Raw genomic sequence first — 16087 nt, forward strand, 5'->3', positions numbered from 1 at the left:
CTTAGTCACAATCGTTCTTTTCTTTTCTTTTCATATTTACTTGGCCTCTACCTTCAGTATCTGTTTTTCATGAGAAGATAGAGGAATATTGTTGCCTCGTCGCTCTAGTTGGGGATGACTACTGCCATCTGGCCTATCTACTTTGATGGATTTGAGTGGGATTCTTGGATTCATAGTCTTCTCATACACTTTGTAAGTCCACTTATTTCTGGACAAAAAGTAGATACAAGAAGCAGGGTTAAAGTAAGAGATGCTCCTATAGCATAACAACACCAACACCCCCCATCTGCTTCTCGTCTGGCAAGTTCTTTTCGTTGACACCTCCGGCAATTGCCGGTGTTCGATAGTTATATAGATAGAAGTGAAGCTGGCCATCACCAGCACCAAATTTGAGTTGCTCTAGGAAGAGAGGGTTATGGTGAGAGGTGAGCGCATTGAATACATCAAATTGGGCCTGTTGAGAATGTTAGCAGGCAATGCTTACAACTGTGAGACATGTAAACAGGGAGCAGGATTATTGACCTTCTTAGCCAGGACTAGAGCGTCGCTCATCAACATCTGGAGCCGGTCCTTAAGGGCCTTTTTGTCGCTTGAGAAAGCCGTTTCGGTCGCATAATAATAGAGGTACGCCGCGCGCACACAGTCGTGCTTGGGGTGCTGGATTACTGTTGACTCGAGGTTGTAGAATGAGAAGAAATCAGTGATCTTGTGGGTCCCCGGATCCTCAACCACGTATGACCAGATAACTTGCTCCTTTTGAGGGTTCTCCTTGTACACCAGCCAGTGCTCAATTTCTTCACGGTTGAAGGCTTGGTTGAGGTCGAACTCCTTCAGATAACGTTCCAATAGCTCGTGAACAGCGTCAATATCCTTCGCCTCCATGGGCCGAAGATTGGGCGTCGACGTGCTGCTAGGGAGGTGGTTCTTGGTGATTTGGCGAGCCTTGGTAGAGCCGGCAGGGAGAGGAGAAAAGCCGACTTCGTAAAGCTTCAGCCAGTCCAGAGGGCGGTGGTAGTATCTGCAGGACGAAACTGGTGTCGGTAGGACAACACCAGCAGTATAGATAGCCTGGTAGATACCGTTCAGGTAGCAACGACGGGTGATCTCCTTGATGAGGACGGGCGCTAGTCGCTTAGAGCGCAGCTTCTTGTGGATACAGAGGAAATTGATCTCCGTAACCTTGACCTTCTGCCCACGCACGCGAACCTCAGTTGGAACACCGCAGATCGAAGCCACGAGCTTGCGCGACTTTGTAGCACGAACACCGACATGCCATTCCTTCCGCCAGCCTGGGGACATCAGGGCCCTGTATTTTTCAGATTATATGTCAGCCGATGGACTGGATTCCACATGATATACGGAGGTTTGGCGTACCAGTGCAGGAAAGATTTGGAGTATCTAAACCGGAACATGGCATTGTCATCTTCCACGTAGTGATATGTAAGAAGGTCCCAGAGTTCGCGAAGCTCGTCTTCCTTCGTTAGGTCCAACGTGGCCCACTCAAACCCTTCGATCAATGGGTCCGGCGTCTTGGATACCTTCTCGGGGTCGATCATCTTAATCGGTCCGCCGGTAGAGCTGCCCGCTTCGTCGAAACGGGGTACGGGCTGGGTTTGCCAGAACTTGAATGCCGCCATATCCTTCTTGTTTTTCCCAGACAAAGAAAGGCCAGTCAAGAGCTCAGAAATGTCCATTTTGCGTAATGCTTCCACAGCCTTGTCTTTATCCATGACACCTAGCTCGTTCTTCAGTGCGGGATTGTTTTCCAAAAGGGCCTCGGCCGCCTGCGGGGTTAACTTCCCACCTGGCGCGACTTGCTCTGCATCGTTGGGCTTCTAGAGGAGGAATTGGTAAGAACGAGAAGTACAGTTTAAGGTCTGGGTTAACGTACTTGAGGGGACTTGCCCTTGGAATCCTGAGGGTCTGACATTGCGCTGCGGTGAGAGGGGTGAAGGAGGAAGCTTGGGTGGGAGCGGGAATCCGAAGGTTTTCAGGCCCCGCCTTCCGATTTTGCGGAGGTGTCAAACGAGACCCCCATCATATGATAGCCACAAAATCACATTTTGATACCGTCTTTCCCTGTCATTACTATAAACTTAAAACAGCCGGGTTACCTGTCCGTCCTTCTGCTCTCAGAGTTTATCTAGGCTGGAATAGTTTTTGCTCTCGGTGGGTTAGGCGATAGTCTTCACACATTCTAATACTATAGAACAGTTGTTCGTTGTGTAGAAGTACTGCGCTCTATTTCGAGGTTGCCATTATATATACGTGCTGTGTTGAAACCACTAAACGCCGCTTGTTCGCCGAGATGTTAAATCAGCCCCAGGCAAAATGCTCCAGTTAGAATAATAGAATGGTAGAATGCGACGTTGAACCCCCATTTCGTCATGATTCGTGGGACAGTTGAGCACCTATGCTCGTCGAGGAGAAAATCATTTACGCCAACCTAAGTGTTCGGCTTTGTCTCGATCACATCTAGGAAGCCACCGACGAGATGAAGACTTCCGGTTACGAAAGTCATGATGGGAGCTTCGTCGCTCTGGACGCGACCTTGCTCATTCGATGCCAGTTCCCTGGTGAAATCGACTGCTTCTTCAATAGTGCTATAGACCTTGACCTCTGCAGAAGGATCAATGCTATTCCACTTTTCTGCGAGTCCTTTTTGAACTCGTAGATTTTCAACGGCGGCACCGTCCTGGTTTATGCTGACAAGGTCCGGTCGATAACCGGCTTCTTTGTAAGTGACATTGGTGCAGAAGATCACATGGGTGAATGGTGATTCAGAGCAGAGGGCAGCCTTGAGGGTGTCATAGAGTGATTGGGCCAATGCGTTGCTATCGCGGGTCTGTTGATTAAAAACCAAAACCCGCAGTTTCTTGGCTGCGGAGACCTCCGATGAAGAGTTGGCCAGAATTTGTGAAGCAAACCATTGACCAGCTAGCTTTATGCTTTCTTGAGTGTGGCCCCCATCGATATACCAACTGACATGTTTTTCATACCTGGTTTGACATCTTCCCTCCAATTGCGCTTGTTCTAGCCCCTTGCGAAACTCCGCGGGTAAGGGCTTCTCCATGAGGCTAGAGGTGATATCTTGTTTTCCGACCTTTCGAAGGAGCTCACCAGCAGCTGCAACAGCTAGTGTAGCATTGTCATATTGGAAGTCGCCAGCCAAACCGAGCTTGATATCCCCATCTTTAGTTAGGTCGGGGTGACTCCGTACGATTTGCAGCTCGGTGTTCTTTTCGGCAGCACGATCGCACAGAACCTTTTCGGCGGTTGGTGGCTGTGGTGCGCTGAAGGCTTTAGTGTCAGATTTTATAATGCCACCTTTGTGCCAAGCTATTTCTTCAATCGTATTCCCCAAAAGAGCAACATGGTCGATTCCCAGACTTGTGATAGCTGTGACGGCTGGCTTCTCAATGACATTGGTACAGTCATATTCTCCGCCGATTCCACATTCAATGACCGCGGCATCCACGCCTTCACTGAGATATGTATGGAATGCCATCAACGTCAGGTATCTGAAATATTGAGGCTTTGTTTGTAGGTCGCTCGGGTCCTCCCCAGCAACTCGAGCAGCGTCATCGAGACGGTCCCAGACTTCAAAAAAGTAATGGGCGAACTTTTCCTCGGAAAGCGGTTCGTTATTGATTCTAATCCGTTCGCGCGCAAATCGCAGATGGGGGGAAGTGTAAAGTCCGACTTTGCTGAGTGTGGGGGAGGATGATTGCGAAGGCGTATATTGGTAGAGGATAGAGGAGATAAAACTCGAGGTTGAGCCTTTGCCTTTCGTACCGGCAACATGGATCGGGTTAAAGCGGTTCAAGTCAGAGGGCTATTTGAATTGCGCCAAAATTATTTCGTCAGCGATCAATTGCGAACAACTCGATTGCGAGAGAGGCGCAAACCTTGTACCCAATGCGACGAAGCCATTCGACGGTCTCCGGTAGCGAGCGAAGATTGAGCGCATGCCTGGTCTCGGGTTTGTTGAACTCCTTGACTATTGCGGAGTTGGATTGCAATGAGTTGAGAGCTGAGATCGCAGCCTGCGGAAAATAATCAGTTCTGTCATTAAGCTTGCTGAAACCGATCTCCACGTACTCCGTAATCGCGAGACATCACGACTGAATGCAACGACAACGATCGCAGCTGTGTCTTGAGGAAGCGATTAGAAATGTGAATCCCCCTCATCAGATGCAGTACTAGAGGGGGTTTTCTCGCTTACGTGACGAAACCCTCCTTATGGAGGGGCAATTGATTCGATTAACTCCGGCAGAGCAGGGCCCCGGTGAGTTGCATCACGTGACATAAAGTGTATATATACCACACAACTTGGAGTAATTAAGAGAAGTGGTAAATGTAAATGCTTTGAGAACTCTTGTGTTCTGTGTCTTTCCATTAAAAATACTGCGATAATACAAACGGGGCGGTGCTGTATACATCTACATGATGTCCGTATTATGACTTCGAGTTAACCGGTGGGGGAAACGAGGAACGGGTTTAAAACCAATATAAGAGGGGTTATAATAGAAAAGAAGGGAAACAGTGTGAATGATATGATATGCCCAGCATTATGAGGTCAAGAAAAGGAATAAAGGGAACGGGGCAAAGGGGCGCAAAAGCAAAAGGACAGGCCGGGGAGGGGCTCGGCAAAATATATTTACTCAACCCTCGTTTTCCCTTCCTCCAGGAAACCGAGACGAGCATTGCTTAAGCCTCTCTGATGTTTTCTCGACGGAAGCAATTGCCCAATGACAGGATCTGAACGAGCCTTAATCAATGCGTCTTGGTAACCTTCCGCACCAGCCGGGGGCGTGTTTAGTTTGGGCCAATTCACCTGAAAATCGGTATGTTAGCGCCGGCTTTGGAATATACGGGTGTGTTATTGTTCAAATTCTTACATAGAGCATCCCATGGGTGATCATGAAGCGGGCACACCACCCAGTGAGTATTAGCCAGAAAATAATGAATAGCCGCAGGGGCCAAACGGTGGAATCTGGAAGACGTCGTGTAAATGTGGCCACGATGATCATGAAAAGCCCCGCGGCAAAAATGTATGGAATAGACTGGATTATGAGCGGCCGACGGTCGACAAAGATCTGAAGATTTCCCAGAGTGGATTCAGGGCAGAGATAGGCTCCCAGAAAAACATCGAAACCATCCTGGCGTGGACCGTCAAGGAAGTTGTTCCGCACATATCGAGTAATCGAATTGTTTAGATCCTGAAGCATGCCGGCCCTGGTTCTTTGGCCAGTACGAGTGAAGTCCGTCTTCAAAGCACCGGTTCCGGAGTACGCTTTGGAAACAACATCGGCGTTATCTGCCCATATATTGCGGAACAAGTTCTCAAAATCGCGATCATCGTTAGCAGCTTCCCCCGCGCGTAGGACTCCCGCTTCTGTAAGCTGTCTCGTTAACGCCCAGCGCCCGAGCATACTCTGGACGACGTTTGTACGATCCAGGCAGTCCATACAATTCGTTCGGACAACGCTGGTTTGGAGTGATCTTGGTTCCAGCTGTCCATTGGCAGCACCTGGGTTTTCGACACCTCGGAAATAACCGCCCTGAGATAGACCAGTGATGAGGCGATCCATCAGAAGCTCAGCACGGTGCCATCTAAGGCCCTTTGTCTCATTGTGAAAGTCAAAATAGACATAATGAAGACGGTCCATCTCCTTCTGCGGATGGTCTGGTTCCAAAACATGCAACTTTTCTGAGGATTCGTCATCTGCCTCGGTCACTTCGCTCGATGATGACACCAGCACACGAACTAATTGTTCGTAAGCCCTCTTGACGCGCTCTTCTCTTCCCTTTTGATTTACCAAGTTGACTAGGTAATTGTCACCATAGAGCCTGATCTGCTCGTCGAAATGTCTGCGTGCTGATTTGACCGCAGTTTCCACCCCTCGCACTTGAAGTTTGGGTGTATATTTCATGTTATTGACTTCCGCCCAAAAGACTGGCACGCTACCTCGCGTCTGAACAAATGACATGACTTGAGGATCTTGGCCCAAATCGGCAGACTTTTCTTTGGTCATAGCCTGTCCTCCAGCAAACCCAGACAGACCACCAGTTGAATCATTCAGGATTGCGATTTGTTCGGTCTCATTGTAGTTCGAAACGTGCCCTTGCTCGTCAATTCCGCGCGAGAAGTATCGTGTGCCAGCCCTGTGTCTCGACCTGCGGGTAATAAGTGCAAAAGTGAAGGTGGTAGACTTAACCCTAGCGGGCGTGATACGCAGCATCCCGAACATGACCGGGAGGATGTAGGGGTCAGCGCCGGGTTGCGGACCATAACGGACACTTGTTGTATTATGTTCTCCAAGACTGAAGTCAATCAGGTCGGACTGAATAAACCGGTTCCAGAAAAAGCGATCATCGGCTCGCTTCCACATTGGAAGGCTGGCATCGCTCTGCGACTGACGCTGAAAGCTGTTGGTCAGGTCTAAGGCGTAGGAGAAATACATAGGCCCGGTTCGAAGTAACTCCTTCAACATTCCCAGGTAGGTGTCTTCGTCATGATCGTGCAGTGGGCGCTCGCGTAGAGGAAGAAATTCAGTACCAGCGACTTTGTAGACCATGTGGCCGCGCAATCGCCCCATAGGCTGAGCCTTGGTAATCACAACAATGTACTTGTCTATCGAGGGATAAACGAATGAGTATCGATGAAAATTAAAAGTGCTTTCAAAGGATTTACATACCAAGCTTCAGCTTAATTATCCCAAGGATACCAGCGATGCTAGAAATGCGCTTAGCACCAGACAATGTGCCGCTGTTCAGGCGCAAATCGCCCGTTGGACGCTCAACAACGAGCGTTGGAGCATCGGGCGACGAGGGCGACGTAAAAGCATAATGAGCAGGAGACGCATGGAGGTTGATGTCTCGAAAGGGGAGGACTGAGTGTACCATTGCGGCGATGCCCACCAGTGGTAGCTAGGTGACGGGGCTGACGAGGTAGTAATCTAAGGGCGAACGAGCGTAGGAGACGTGGTTGGGAGATGGTGGGGAAATTCAGCACATGCTGTAAAGAAGGAGAGGACGGGTAGGTTCCAGAGACAAGCGAACGAGGAAAGGAGAGCTGCTACTTCCGAGAAATGGAATTATGATGCAGGAAGCATGTGCAACGATGGCGAGCAGTGAACACCTCGCCCACAGCCAGTCGGAAAGCCTAGGCAATCGACAAGCACAGGCAGGAACGGGCCCGGGCGCCAAGGCCGCTTTCTATTTGTGGTATGTGTGCAATGCCGCCCTAAGATCACAGAGGCAGGCTCTTCCCCACATGTTGTTCTTCCGTTTCATTTCGACTAGATCACTGTCTAGAACTTGGACAATTGCCCCGGCTTCACTGTGTCCGGCAGACTAGCGTGCTAAAGGCTGATAGCGTTGCGGTATGAGAAGTAGCTAAGAACAAACAACGAGTGGTTTGCCTAAATGCAAATATCGCTACTTAAGGCCGTCCAACATTCAGTCAAAGGGTACTTGCTGCCTTCCTTCCCGATGCCCTATTCTTTCACTCCACCAAAAGGAGCTGTAGTTGCATTATTGATTTGCCTGTATTCATCCGTTGCCATTCCTGCGTCCGAGGCCCTAGCAGCCTGCCGGATCTTCATCATATTGTTGAAAAAGTAATCTGCAGGGCAATTTATCCCCGATAGAGCCAGTAAAGCGTAATTGATACCATCGCAAACTCCACCAAAAAGAGCTTATGCAGTCATCCTTCTTCATATCCTCTTCAGCTTCTGTGTATCCTACTTCTAAATAAAGGTTAAACATCGCACAAGGAAGAGTGCATCCATAGTCGTCGCACCGCCCCCACGTGACACTGAACAAGGCACCCAGGCAGGAACACCGACAGAGCAGACAGCCCGGCACCGCCCCGCTGCTGACCAGTGACCGCCAGTCACAGTCGCAGTCTCGGTCACTGGCAATGGCAGGCTGGCAACTGTGGCTGATCTCCCCTTCGTCATCAGCGAACCTCAACAACGCTGCCGCTGCCTACCACCTTCAACTTTCTTCATAGACTGCCCGCCATCACCTTCCGAGCATTTCGGTTCATCCGCCCTACCTTTCCTACCCCACTTCGTCGAGCGCACTGTTCGGCCCGTTGGACCTCTCGATTCCTTGCTTTAAATACCCGAAGTTCTATCAGAAAAGCTACCTGACCGACCGTTTCTATCATGGCTTCCAGAGCCCCAGCAGGCGCCCGCCCAGGTGCTAGGTTCGCTCAGTTTAAGCTCGTCTTGCTTGGTTAGCTTCCCTGTCTACTGTCCTCTTTTTGTCGTATTATATCACAGCAGCGCTAACGTGGTACCAACTTCAGGAGAATCTGCCGTCGGAAAGGTGAATCTAACTTTCGCCCTTCAAGTTCCACTATTTTCTCGGTCGCTGACTTATTACGTTCTAGAGTTCGCTGGTGTTGAGATTTGTTAAGGTATGACTTCGAAGTTATTTCCTGCGTGGCGCCGCTTACATGTTCGTAGGACCAATTCGACGACTACCGAGAATCGACGATCGGCGCTGCCTTCCTTACACAGACCATCTCGCTGGACGAAAGCACAACTGTGAAGTTCGAGATTTGGGATACGGCTGGTCAGGAGAGATATAAGTCTCTGGCTCCTATGTATTATCGCAATGCGAACTGTGCCGTCGTTGTCTATGATATCACTCAGGCCGTATGTTCTCGGACGCTCTTCCTTTTGCCTATGCGCCTTGCTAATAACCGGGAAACTGGGACAGTCATCTCTAGATAAAGCCAAATCATGGGTTAAGGAACTACAGCGCCAAGCAAACGAAAATATCGTCATCGCTCTCGCAGGCAACAAGCTCGATCTCGTCACCGAGAACCCGGACAAGCGGGCAATCCCCACGGCCGATGCTGAGGCATATGCGCATGAAGCCGGCTTGCTCTTCTTTGAGACCTCCGCTAAAACGTCTGAGAACGTACGCGACCTCTTCACAGCGATCGCAAAGAAACTCCCACTTGACCAAGCCGGACCTCGGAACCTGCGAACAGCGCCCCGTCCTGGCGTAGACCTCCGGCCGGAAGCACCGGGAACCCAAAGCGGTGGTGCTTGCAATTGTTAGAGGCTCTTTGCTGCCTTTGCTTTCTTGTATCTGTTATTCCTGGGGTTTGCTGTCCATCCTTTCCTTCTCTAGACGCGGAAGGTGCACGTTTCCCGAACTTGGTTGTCTGGTTGCCGTCAAGCGCGCGCAATCAACTGTGCCAATCCAACACAATCTTACACTTTTTAATACCTCTGCATCTGGGTTAATTTTGTTTTGGTTGGCTAGTCCTGTCGTGCCGTGCCTTTCCAATATACTGATTACCTTTTTGTTCACTGGAACAGGGTACCACATAATCATTGCTGCGTACGAGTCTGTGTCGGGAAAGGGTTAAGTGGTGTGACAATCTCCCAGTCATTCAGGCAGGTTGGGTGTTGTTTCACTGTACTTCTTTCTATTTCTATTTGTCCTGTTCCATATGTTCCCGGCGTCCGTATTCTTCTTCGATTGGGTTCAATTTATGTTACATTTTCAATTTTGATCAGATTTCTTCTGCATTTTCAGTATGCTATGACTATATAATATATTGTGCTGAAACTTGGTGCTGACATCACTATCGTAGCACTCGGGCGTTTAGCCTGTCCGACACAGTGTAACGGATTGGCCTCCCGCCCATCAGTTTACAACACTAGTGTATGATTTTACAACCTCAAAACCAGATCCAAACAACCAATTAAGGGGGAAAAAAAAGGATGCAGTAGGTATAAAATACTCAATATTTTGTCCAGCAAAGATCATGTGTACTGGGAAAAGTACTTCGTACGTAGTAGCATTGTGAAGGCGGTACGACGATGCCCGAGCTTAGCCACTAGATATGGCGGTGCAGGATCGGAGCGGACCGCAAAAGGTAAAAGCACCAAGAGTTCCGATCCGCTGTTTTCTCCCTCCCATCATCATCCCGTTCAACGGAGTCGCCCCCATTCCTTAGCCAACAGTTGTGCGGCTCATCATGCTGCGTTCTTCTGTTCTACAGAGTCGGCAGATACTGTCGTCTTCGGTTCGTCAACGGCCTACCCCCCAATGGCTGTCCAGAGCCGGAGCAAGTAGCCGGCTAGCAGGTCAGGTATGGTGACGAAAACACTCCGCATCTTCCTCAAACTTGTACTAAACTGATTTTGTGACTGTACAGCGATTTTTTGCCGATTCGAAGCCTCCCACGCCTGCTACCCCTTCTTCCGACACTGCAGTCCCCCCCGAAACCGGCGCGAAACAGAACTCAGGTACGCACCAATAGCCCGGCGCAACCTGTTGAGGTAACAATTGTTCTGGATAATGAGGACTAACGCGGCCCAGATGCTCCTAAAAACCCAAGACCCGCTCCAGCTCGCAAGACTGGTCGCTTCCGACGATTCCTGATCTACCTTATCCTTACGTCCGGTTTGGCCTACGGCGGGGGTGTCTTTTTGGCACTTAAATCCGACAACTTCCACGACTTCTTCACGGAATACGTTCCCTATGGCGAAGAGTCTGTTCTCTACTTCGAGGAACGTGATTTCTACCGTCGTTTCCCGAACACCCTGAGAAATCAGAACCGCCTTCCCACCCCTCGCGATGAAGGCAGCAGGGTCACTATCCCGAGCAACAGTGGGTTCTATTCTAAAGAAGTCGAGCAATCGGGAACCGATGTATCTCAGCCGGGTCCTCACATGAGTGCTGTCAATAAAGAGAAAGCTGATGAAGCAGCACTCAAGCCCGCCGCAGCGAAACCTGAAGACAAGTCGGCCAAGGTCAAGGAAGTTAAGAAACAAACCCCGAGTGAACCCGAAAAAACAAAGGAATCCAAGCAGTCCTCCTCATCCCCAATTACAACCCTTGAGTTTGCCAAGGTCAGCGAGGGGGATGAGCCGATCGTTCAGGAGCTAGTCAAGACATTCAACGACATCATCACTGTCATTAGTGCCGACGCGGACTCGGCTAAGTATTCCAAGCCTGTGGCCAAGGCTAAGGAAGAGCTCCAGAAGATCGGTGAACAGATTCTAGGGGTTCGGGATGAGGCACGCCGCGCTGCTCAAGAAGAGATTGAGAAGGTTCATGCTACTTTCGACGAATCTGCTCGCGAGCTCATCCGCCGCTTCGACGACGTCCGTACGAACGACGCTGCTCAGTACCGCGAAGAGTTTGAGGCCGAACGCGAGAAGCTTGCGCTCGCCTACCAGCAAAAAATCCAAACGGAATTGCAGAGAGCCCAGGAGATCGCAGAACAGCGTCTTCAGAACGAACTTGTGGAGCAGGCAATTGAACTTAACCGCAAGTATCTGCATGAAGTGAAGGATTTAGTCGAGCGGGAGCGAGAGGGCCGCCTTGGCAAGCTATCTGAGCTCACTGCTAGTGTCGCTGAACTCGAGAAACTCACCACGGGGTGGAGGGAGGTGATTGACACCAATCTCAAGACCCAACAACTTCAAGTAGCTGTGGACGCGGTTAGATCTGCTCTTGAGCGTTCAGCCGTTCCTCGTCCGTTCGTGCGAGAATTGGTTGCTGTTAAGGAGCTCGCGGGAGAAGACCCGGTCGTCGAAGCGGCCATTGCGTCCATCAACCCCACAGCTTACCAGCGCGGTATCCCCTCCTCATCCCAAATCATTGAGCGCTTCCGCCGCGTCGCCGATGAAGTCCGTAAGGCCAGCCTGCTTCCCGAGGACGCTGGAATTGCAAGCCACGCAGCTAGCATTGTCCTGAGCAAGGTGATGTTCAAGAAGGATGCCGCCGCTGGAAGTGACGACGTTGAAAGTGTCCTCCTACGCACAGAGAACCTCTTGGAAGAAGGCAACCTAGATGATGCCGCGCGTGAGATGAACTCTCTGAAGGGTTGGGCCAAGATCCTGAGCAAGGACTGGCTGGCAGATGTGCGCAGGGTTCTAGAGGTGAACCAGGCTCTAGAAGTAAGTTGTTACCTACTATTGTGTTTATAGAGCAGCCAGACTGACAAAAGCTTTACCTAGGTGATTGAAACTGAGGCGCGCCTTCAGTGTCTAAGGGTTGAGTAGATAGATACCATCCGCTGCTTCTTTGCTTGATTGTAACTCTTACTTCCTGTGCCCAGGACATGTATCTTTAGTTTTATATTTTTTTGTCTCTAGACTAAAACGCTAGTAGAATTCCTTTTGTTCCCATACTTCGGTAGTAATTGGCTTGTTATCGTGATGCCTATCGTAGGATGTTTGTTGTGTTTGCAACCGTGTGTCACGGGTGAGGTCCGGACAGGAGGCGAGATCCAATGACGATCATGCTATTCTTGCGGCCTTGGGCTTTTCCCGATAATGAGGATATTCTACCTTATATTCATGACTAGTTTCCCTTATGCATCCTCTTCCTCGCTGTAACACGCCACTTCCTCGCTGCCACAATCACTTTGGTATCAGTCCGTCGTCATTCTTCCCAAACGATGCGAGTGGAGAACATAGGAGAGCCGTGAAAACCGGAAATGACATCGACTATTGACGAACTACAAGTGACACGCAGCTGTGCAGATGGAGATGGCTCCGGAGCAAGGTACTAGGGAGTCGGTCGGGGGTAGCTCTCGCGACGGAGAGCGAGGCACCAGAAACCCGCGGCGAACGGCCAGCTCTGGCGGATTCCTTGTCGATTCTTTCATGCCACGATCAAAGAGCCTCCGAGCCAGCGGCCAGCACCATAATCGCCCAGAAACCGATCTCAGAGGCAAGCGCGGAACACCGGAAGCTGAATCTACTCCCAAGAAACGATCTCGTTTCCGTTGGAGTCGCCATCGAGAGTCTACGAAAGAGTCGGATGATGTCGGTCCAAATGCAGTAGGCGATAAGGAGGAGGACACTGGCTCTTGTCATTTTGCTGAGGATGTTACGGTCCCAGAATCTCAGAGCCGGAGTGTTGCCAACCATACGGCTGGCAACGTGGAGAGCCGTGATGACCAAGCTGCCTTAGGCTTGGATAAAGACTCTTTACAAATTGTCAATCTCGCTTTAAATTTAAGTGAGTCGAGGAGGAAAGGGAATGTTGGTTATCACGCCTCAAGTCAGGTACCCGGGGGCACATGGGCTTCATCAGGCGACGGTCGTTCCTCTGCTGCCGGGAGCATTCCTAGCCACGGCTCATACGCCGGCCATGGCGCAAGCAAATCTTCAGGCGATGATCGAGTGAAGCTCAGCAGACCTTCAGCATCCACGGCGTCGAACGATGTGTTGAATTCACTTCCCAGATCCGCAACCCCCGACTCCGCACCGCAAGGGTTCTCGGTGGGGACATTGGCGCGAGCTGCAAACGCTCGGCGGTATTTTGAGCTGCGCCATGAGTATTTACGCCTACTTCCTTCTCTCCCGCCTCTCAGCCTGCACGAGTATCATTCTACAGCCGACCCCTCACAAAGTCCGCAGTATCCATCGCATCGTGTCTATAATCCACTCCAGGCAATCCGCAATCGCAAGGTGAGGTTCCGTGAGCGGTGTCCAATTGATCCTGAGGCAGATGGATGGAACGATATCGACAAAATTCACAGTTGGGTGAATTCGGTTGAGGCCCAATACAATCACCAGACGCGGACTCACCTTGAGTGCCTCAAACTGCCACCTTTCCAGGGGGGCCATGTCGACGTGCCCTCGAATCAAGATGCGGACGATGTCGATGCTTTTGCTGCCTCGCCACCATCAAGCCTCCGACGCATAAGCCGCACAGGCAGCCTTAAAACCCGGAGGCCCAAGTCTGACTGGATAATATTTCCCGACGAACTTCTTGCCGATGCAGCCTGGGTAGAAGATGCGCAAAACAAGACCAAATTGACGGATAAGGATGGGAACACACTCTATCCAGATGCATCCTCTTTGATTGTGAACGACCCCAACCCAGAACAGGCGCGGGGCAAAAGCTCAGCTAGTACCGGACGACCCTCGTCTAACACCTCTCACTCTGATGCACGCCAACGGTTATCGGTTGACATGAAAGATGCCGGTCGTGGAAGGCAACCACGCAGGTTCAGGGTTTCGCAACGCATAGGCCGAAGCAGCAGCCCATCTGGTGAGGACTTAGGCTCCGAAAAGCGCAAACTCAGAATTCGGCCGCGGAGCTCCTCAGGCTCTAGCGTAGACGTGAAACCATATCGTAATTCATTGTTGAACCATACAAGATCTCCCGGGAGGTCTATCTCGCCTCTAGGACGACAAGGGCGGATGTGGGATGAGGGAAGGGGCTCGCTGTCCTCCGGTCCAAGCGCAGACGATCGCTATGATCCTCTATCGTTGGCGAAAATAGAAGGCCACAGGCCTAATGCAGACATGGATGTTGGGTATTTCCCTGGCATTGCATCTAAGCTATCTCCCCCATCAAGCCGTTCTCCCTCACCCGCCAAGCGTGGCTTCTCGAGAGCAGTTGGGTCTCGAAGAGGACATAGCCGAAATAGTCCGAATAGGAAAGGCGCTGATGACGATAGCTCTGTTGACTTTGAAGGCGTACGCCAGGACAGCATGCCGTTTACGGAGCCTTCTGCTCAGACTGATACCGAACCCCTGGCTCCCCCCACCAAGGCCTCGACATACCATGTAGATGGCCGGAGGCCCAACCATCATGAGCGAAAAGACTCAGCTCCACATGAGTCCAAGTTGCGTGGGATATTCAAAGGTCCCGGGAAGTTTGCGGGCAAATTCGGGAATGAGGTTTCGAAAATGGGAGATTTGATCCTGAAAAAAGATGGCGTGGGGCATTCACGCCAGTCCTCCTTTGTGATGTCCGATGACAGCGAGTCTGACGACGAGGAAGATGTGAAGGGTGAGAAACTCGGCATTCCTAAGGCTATATTGCGCCGGCTGCCCACGTTTTCTGACGATCTTGGTCGGTCATCACCAAGAAACTCGGATAAATCTCTCGCAAAGAATTCTTCGCAAACCCCGCCATCGATTGTCGAACCCCGGCAACGTTACGAATATAATGAGGTCGGCCCAACTAATCTCTCCAGCCCTCAAGGGCGGCTTTGGGACCTTCAACGGGATGCAGGCAATCAAATGGGCAAACATTCAGGCCATCCAGTGAGACGCGGTCATCGCGTTATGCAGTTTGGGCCGGAAATTCACACTATACGTGAAGAGATCAAAAAGGGCCGAATCAAGGACAACTCTGTTCCGTACAGCCTTGCTCGTCCTCCCATCACCGGTCTAGCACAAGCCCAGCCGACACCAACCTCGTCTCCGCATGAATTACGTCCGACACTTCCTGGTCAGTCAAGGAGCTGGAGCATATCTGACCGCAGTGTCTCGGTCTCGATCGAATCCGGTGTGCCCGGGAAACAGGAAGTTGAACGCACTCGCGCTCTTCTCCTTTCATCGGGTATAAAAGCTCGAGAGATTGTTCGCCGGGCCGATGATGTGCGCAACCCTCCACCTGAATTTCTTCAACGCTCGTTTGGCTCGGACACGTCAATACCCTCCGTCCCGCGAATCCATGAGCATCAATTAGCAAGTCAAAGACTCCTCAAACGGATTGAAACGTCCCATAATTCCTTTGAGGGTTCAATTGAGCGCCTGCCAAAGGACGCATTTTCGCCCTTAAAGACTCAACTTTCCACTCTCGAGGACTTGGTTAATAAGTCGCTCAATACTCGTGTTCGTGCGGCGACTGAGGAAGCTGAAAACCTCAGTATGCAACTTAACACTACCAGTACTCTTGCTGTCAAACAGCTGAGTGACACACTCGAACACGGCCTCCGCAAGCGGCACCGCCGACTACGCTGGCTGCGACGCACTGGATTCATGATGCTTGAATGGGCATTGGTCGGACTATTATGGTGGGTGTGGTTGATTGTCGTGGCGTTTAAACTGTCCCGGAAGCTTCTTTACGGCATGGCTTCAGGGGTGAGATGGATATTATGGCTGTGATTTCCGTGTTCTAACACCCTGGGTTCGATTGCTCAAGCATGTACACCTTGCGACATTTACTTTCTAGTGATTAGTATTCCTGGCGCCTATTGGCATTGCTTATGTATTCTAGATACCACTTTGCACATAGTACGGAGTTATAATTCAATGTCCTGGATCGATTAACCGCTGCATTCTAGAACTTTCCA

At 50.7% G+C, this 16087-nt stretch overlaps 6 protein-coding genes across 6 annotated transcripts; 3 read left to right on the top strand and 3 right to left on the bottom strand.

Moving 5' to 3' along the window:
* Positions 1–14: 14 nt before the first annotated feature.
* ASPSYDRAFT_910371 (glycylpeptide N-tetradecanoyltransferase swoF) lies at positions 15–2188 on the bottom strand. The gene is made up of 4 exons (XM_040852425.1): positions 1892–2188; positions 1375–1832; positions 523–1306; positions 15–454 (listed from the first exon to the last, which is right to left on the bottom strand). Exons 1-4 carry the CDS (start codon positions 1928–1930, stop codon positions 257–259), a joined length of 1479 nt encoding a protein of 492 aa, XP_040703702.1. The 5' UTR covers positions 1931–2188; the 3' UTR covers positions 15–256.
* A 258-nt stretch (positions 2189–2446) lies between these two features.
* On the bottom strand, positions 2447–4119 carry ASPSYDRAFT_30725 (tetrahydrofolate synthase; the record flags this gene model as incomplete). The annotated part of the gene is made up of 3 exons (XM_040844808.1): positions 2447–3835; positions 3909–4046; positions 4102–4119. 3 exons carry the CDS (start codon positions 4117–4119, stop codon positions 2447–2449), a joined length of 1545 nt encoding a protein of 514 aa, XP_040703703.1.
* Positions 4120–4660: 541 nt separating this feature from the next.
* On the bottom strand, positions 4661–6909 carry ASPSYDRAFT_149385 (putative phosphoinositide phosphatase (Sac1); the record flags this gene model as incomplete). Its single annotated transcript, XM_040841904.1, has 3 exons — positions 4661–4837; positions 4902–6637; positions 6702–6909. The coding sequence occupies 3 exons, from the start codon at positions 6907–6909 to the stop codon at positions 4661–4663; spliced, it is 2121 nt and encodes a 706-aa protein (XP_040703704.1).
* Positions 6910–8177: 1268 nt separating this feature from the next.
* ASPSYDRAFT_30727 (Rab family GTPase) lies at positions 8178–9084 on the top strand (the record flags this gene model as incomplete). The annotated part of the gene is made up of 5 exons (XM_040844809.1): positions 8178–8247; positions 8321–8340; positions 8405–8431; positions 8481–8672; positions 8737–9084. 5 exons carry the CDS (start codon positions 8178–8180, stop codon positions 9082–9084), a joined length of 657 nt encoding a protein of 218 aa, XP_040703705.1.
* A 928-nt stretch (positions 9085–10012) lies between these two features.
* Positions 10013–11972, top strand: ASPSYDRAFT_149379 (MICOS complex subunit MIC60; the record flags this gene model as incomplete). Its single annotated transcript, XM_040841902.1, has 3 exons — positions 10013–10126; positions 10193–10283; positions 10357–11972. The coding sequence occupies 3 exons, from the start codon at positions 10013–10015 to the stop codon at positions 11970–11972; spliced, it is 1821 nt and encodes a 606-aa protein (XP_040703706.1).
* Positions 11973–12211: 239 nt separating this feature from the next.
* ASPSYDRAFT_909922 (uncharacterized protein) lies at positions 12212–16087 on the top strand. Its single transcript, XM_040852419.1, has one exon. The coding sequence runs from the start codon at positions 12531–12533 to the stop codon at positions 15897–15899; it is 3369 nt and encodes a 1122-aa protein (XP_040703707.1). The 5' UTR covers positions 12212–12530; the 3' UTR covers positions 15900–16087.

The sequence above is a fragment of the Aspergillus sydowii genome (genome assembly GCF_001890705.1).
Source record: "Aspergillus sydowii CBS 593.65 unplaced genomic scaffold ASPSYscaffold_4, whole genome shotgun sequence".
Taxonomy (NCBI): domain Eukaryota; kingdom Fungi; phylum Ascomycota; class Eurotiomycetes; order Eurotiales; family Aspergillaceae; genus Aspergillus; species Aspergillus sydowii.

Excerpts from the sequence above, each read along its gene's own strand:
- ASPSYDRAFT_909922 (XM_040852419.1), top strand. The coding sequence starts at position 12,531 with ATGGAGATGGCTCCGGAGCAAGGTACTAGGGAGTCGGTCGGGGGTAGC.
- ASPSYDRAFT_910371 (XM_040852425.1), bottom strand. The coding sequence starts at position 1,930 with ATGTCAGACCCTCAGGATTCCAAGGGCAAGTCCCCTCAA. Across the intron at positions 1,833-1,891 it reads CCAAGGGCAAGTCCCCTCAA|CCCAACGATGCAGAGCAAGT; the intron begins GTACGTTAACCC and ends CTCCTCTAGAAG. Across the intron at positions 1,307-1,374 it reads TCCAAATCTTTCCTGCACTG|GGCCCTGATGTCCCCAGGCT; the intron begins GTACGCCAAACC and ends TGAAAAATACAG.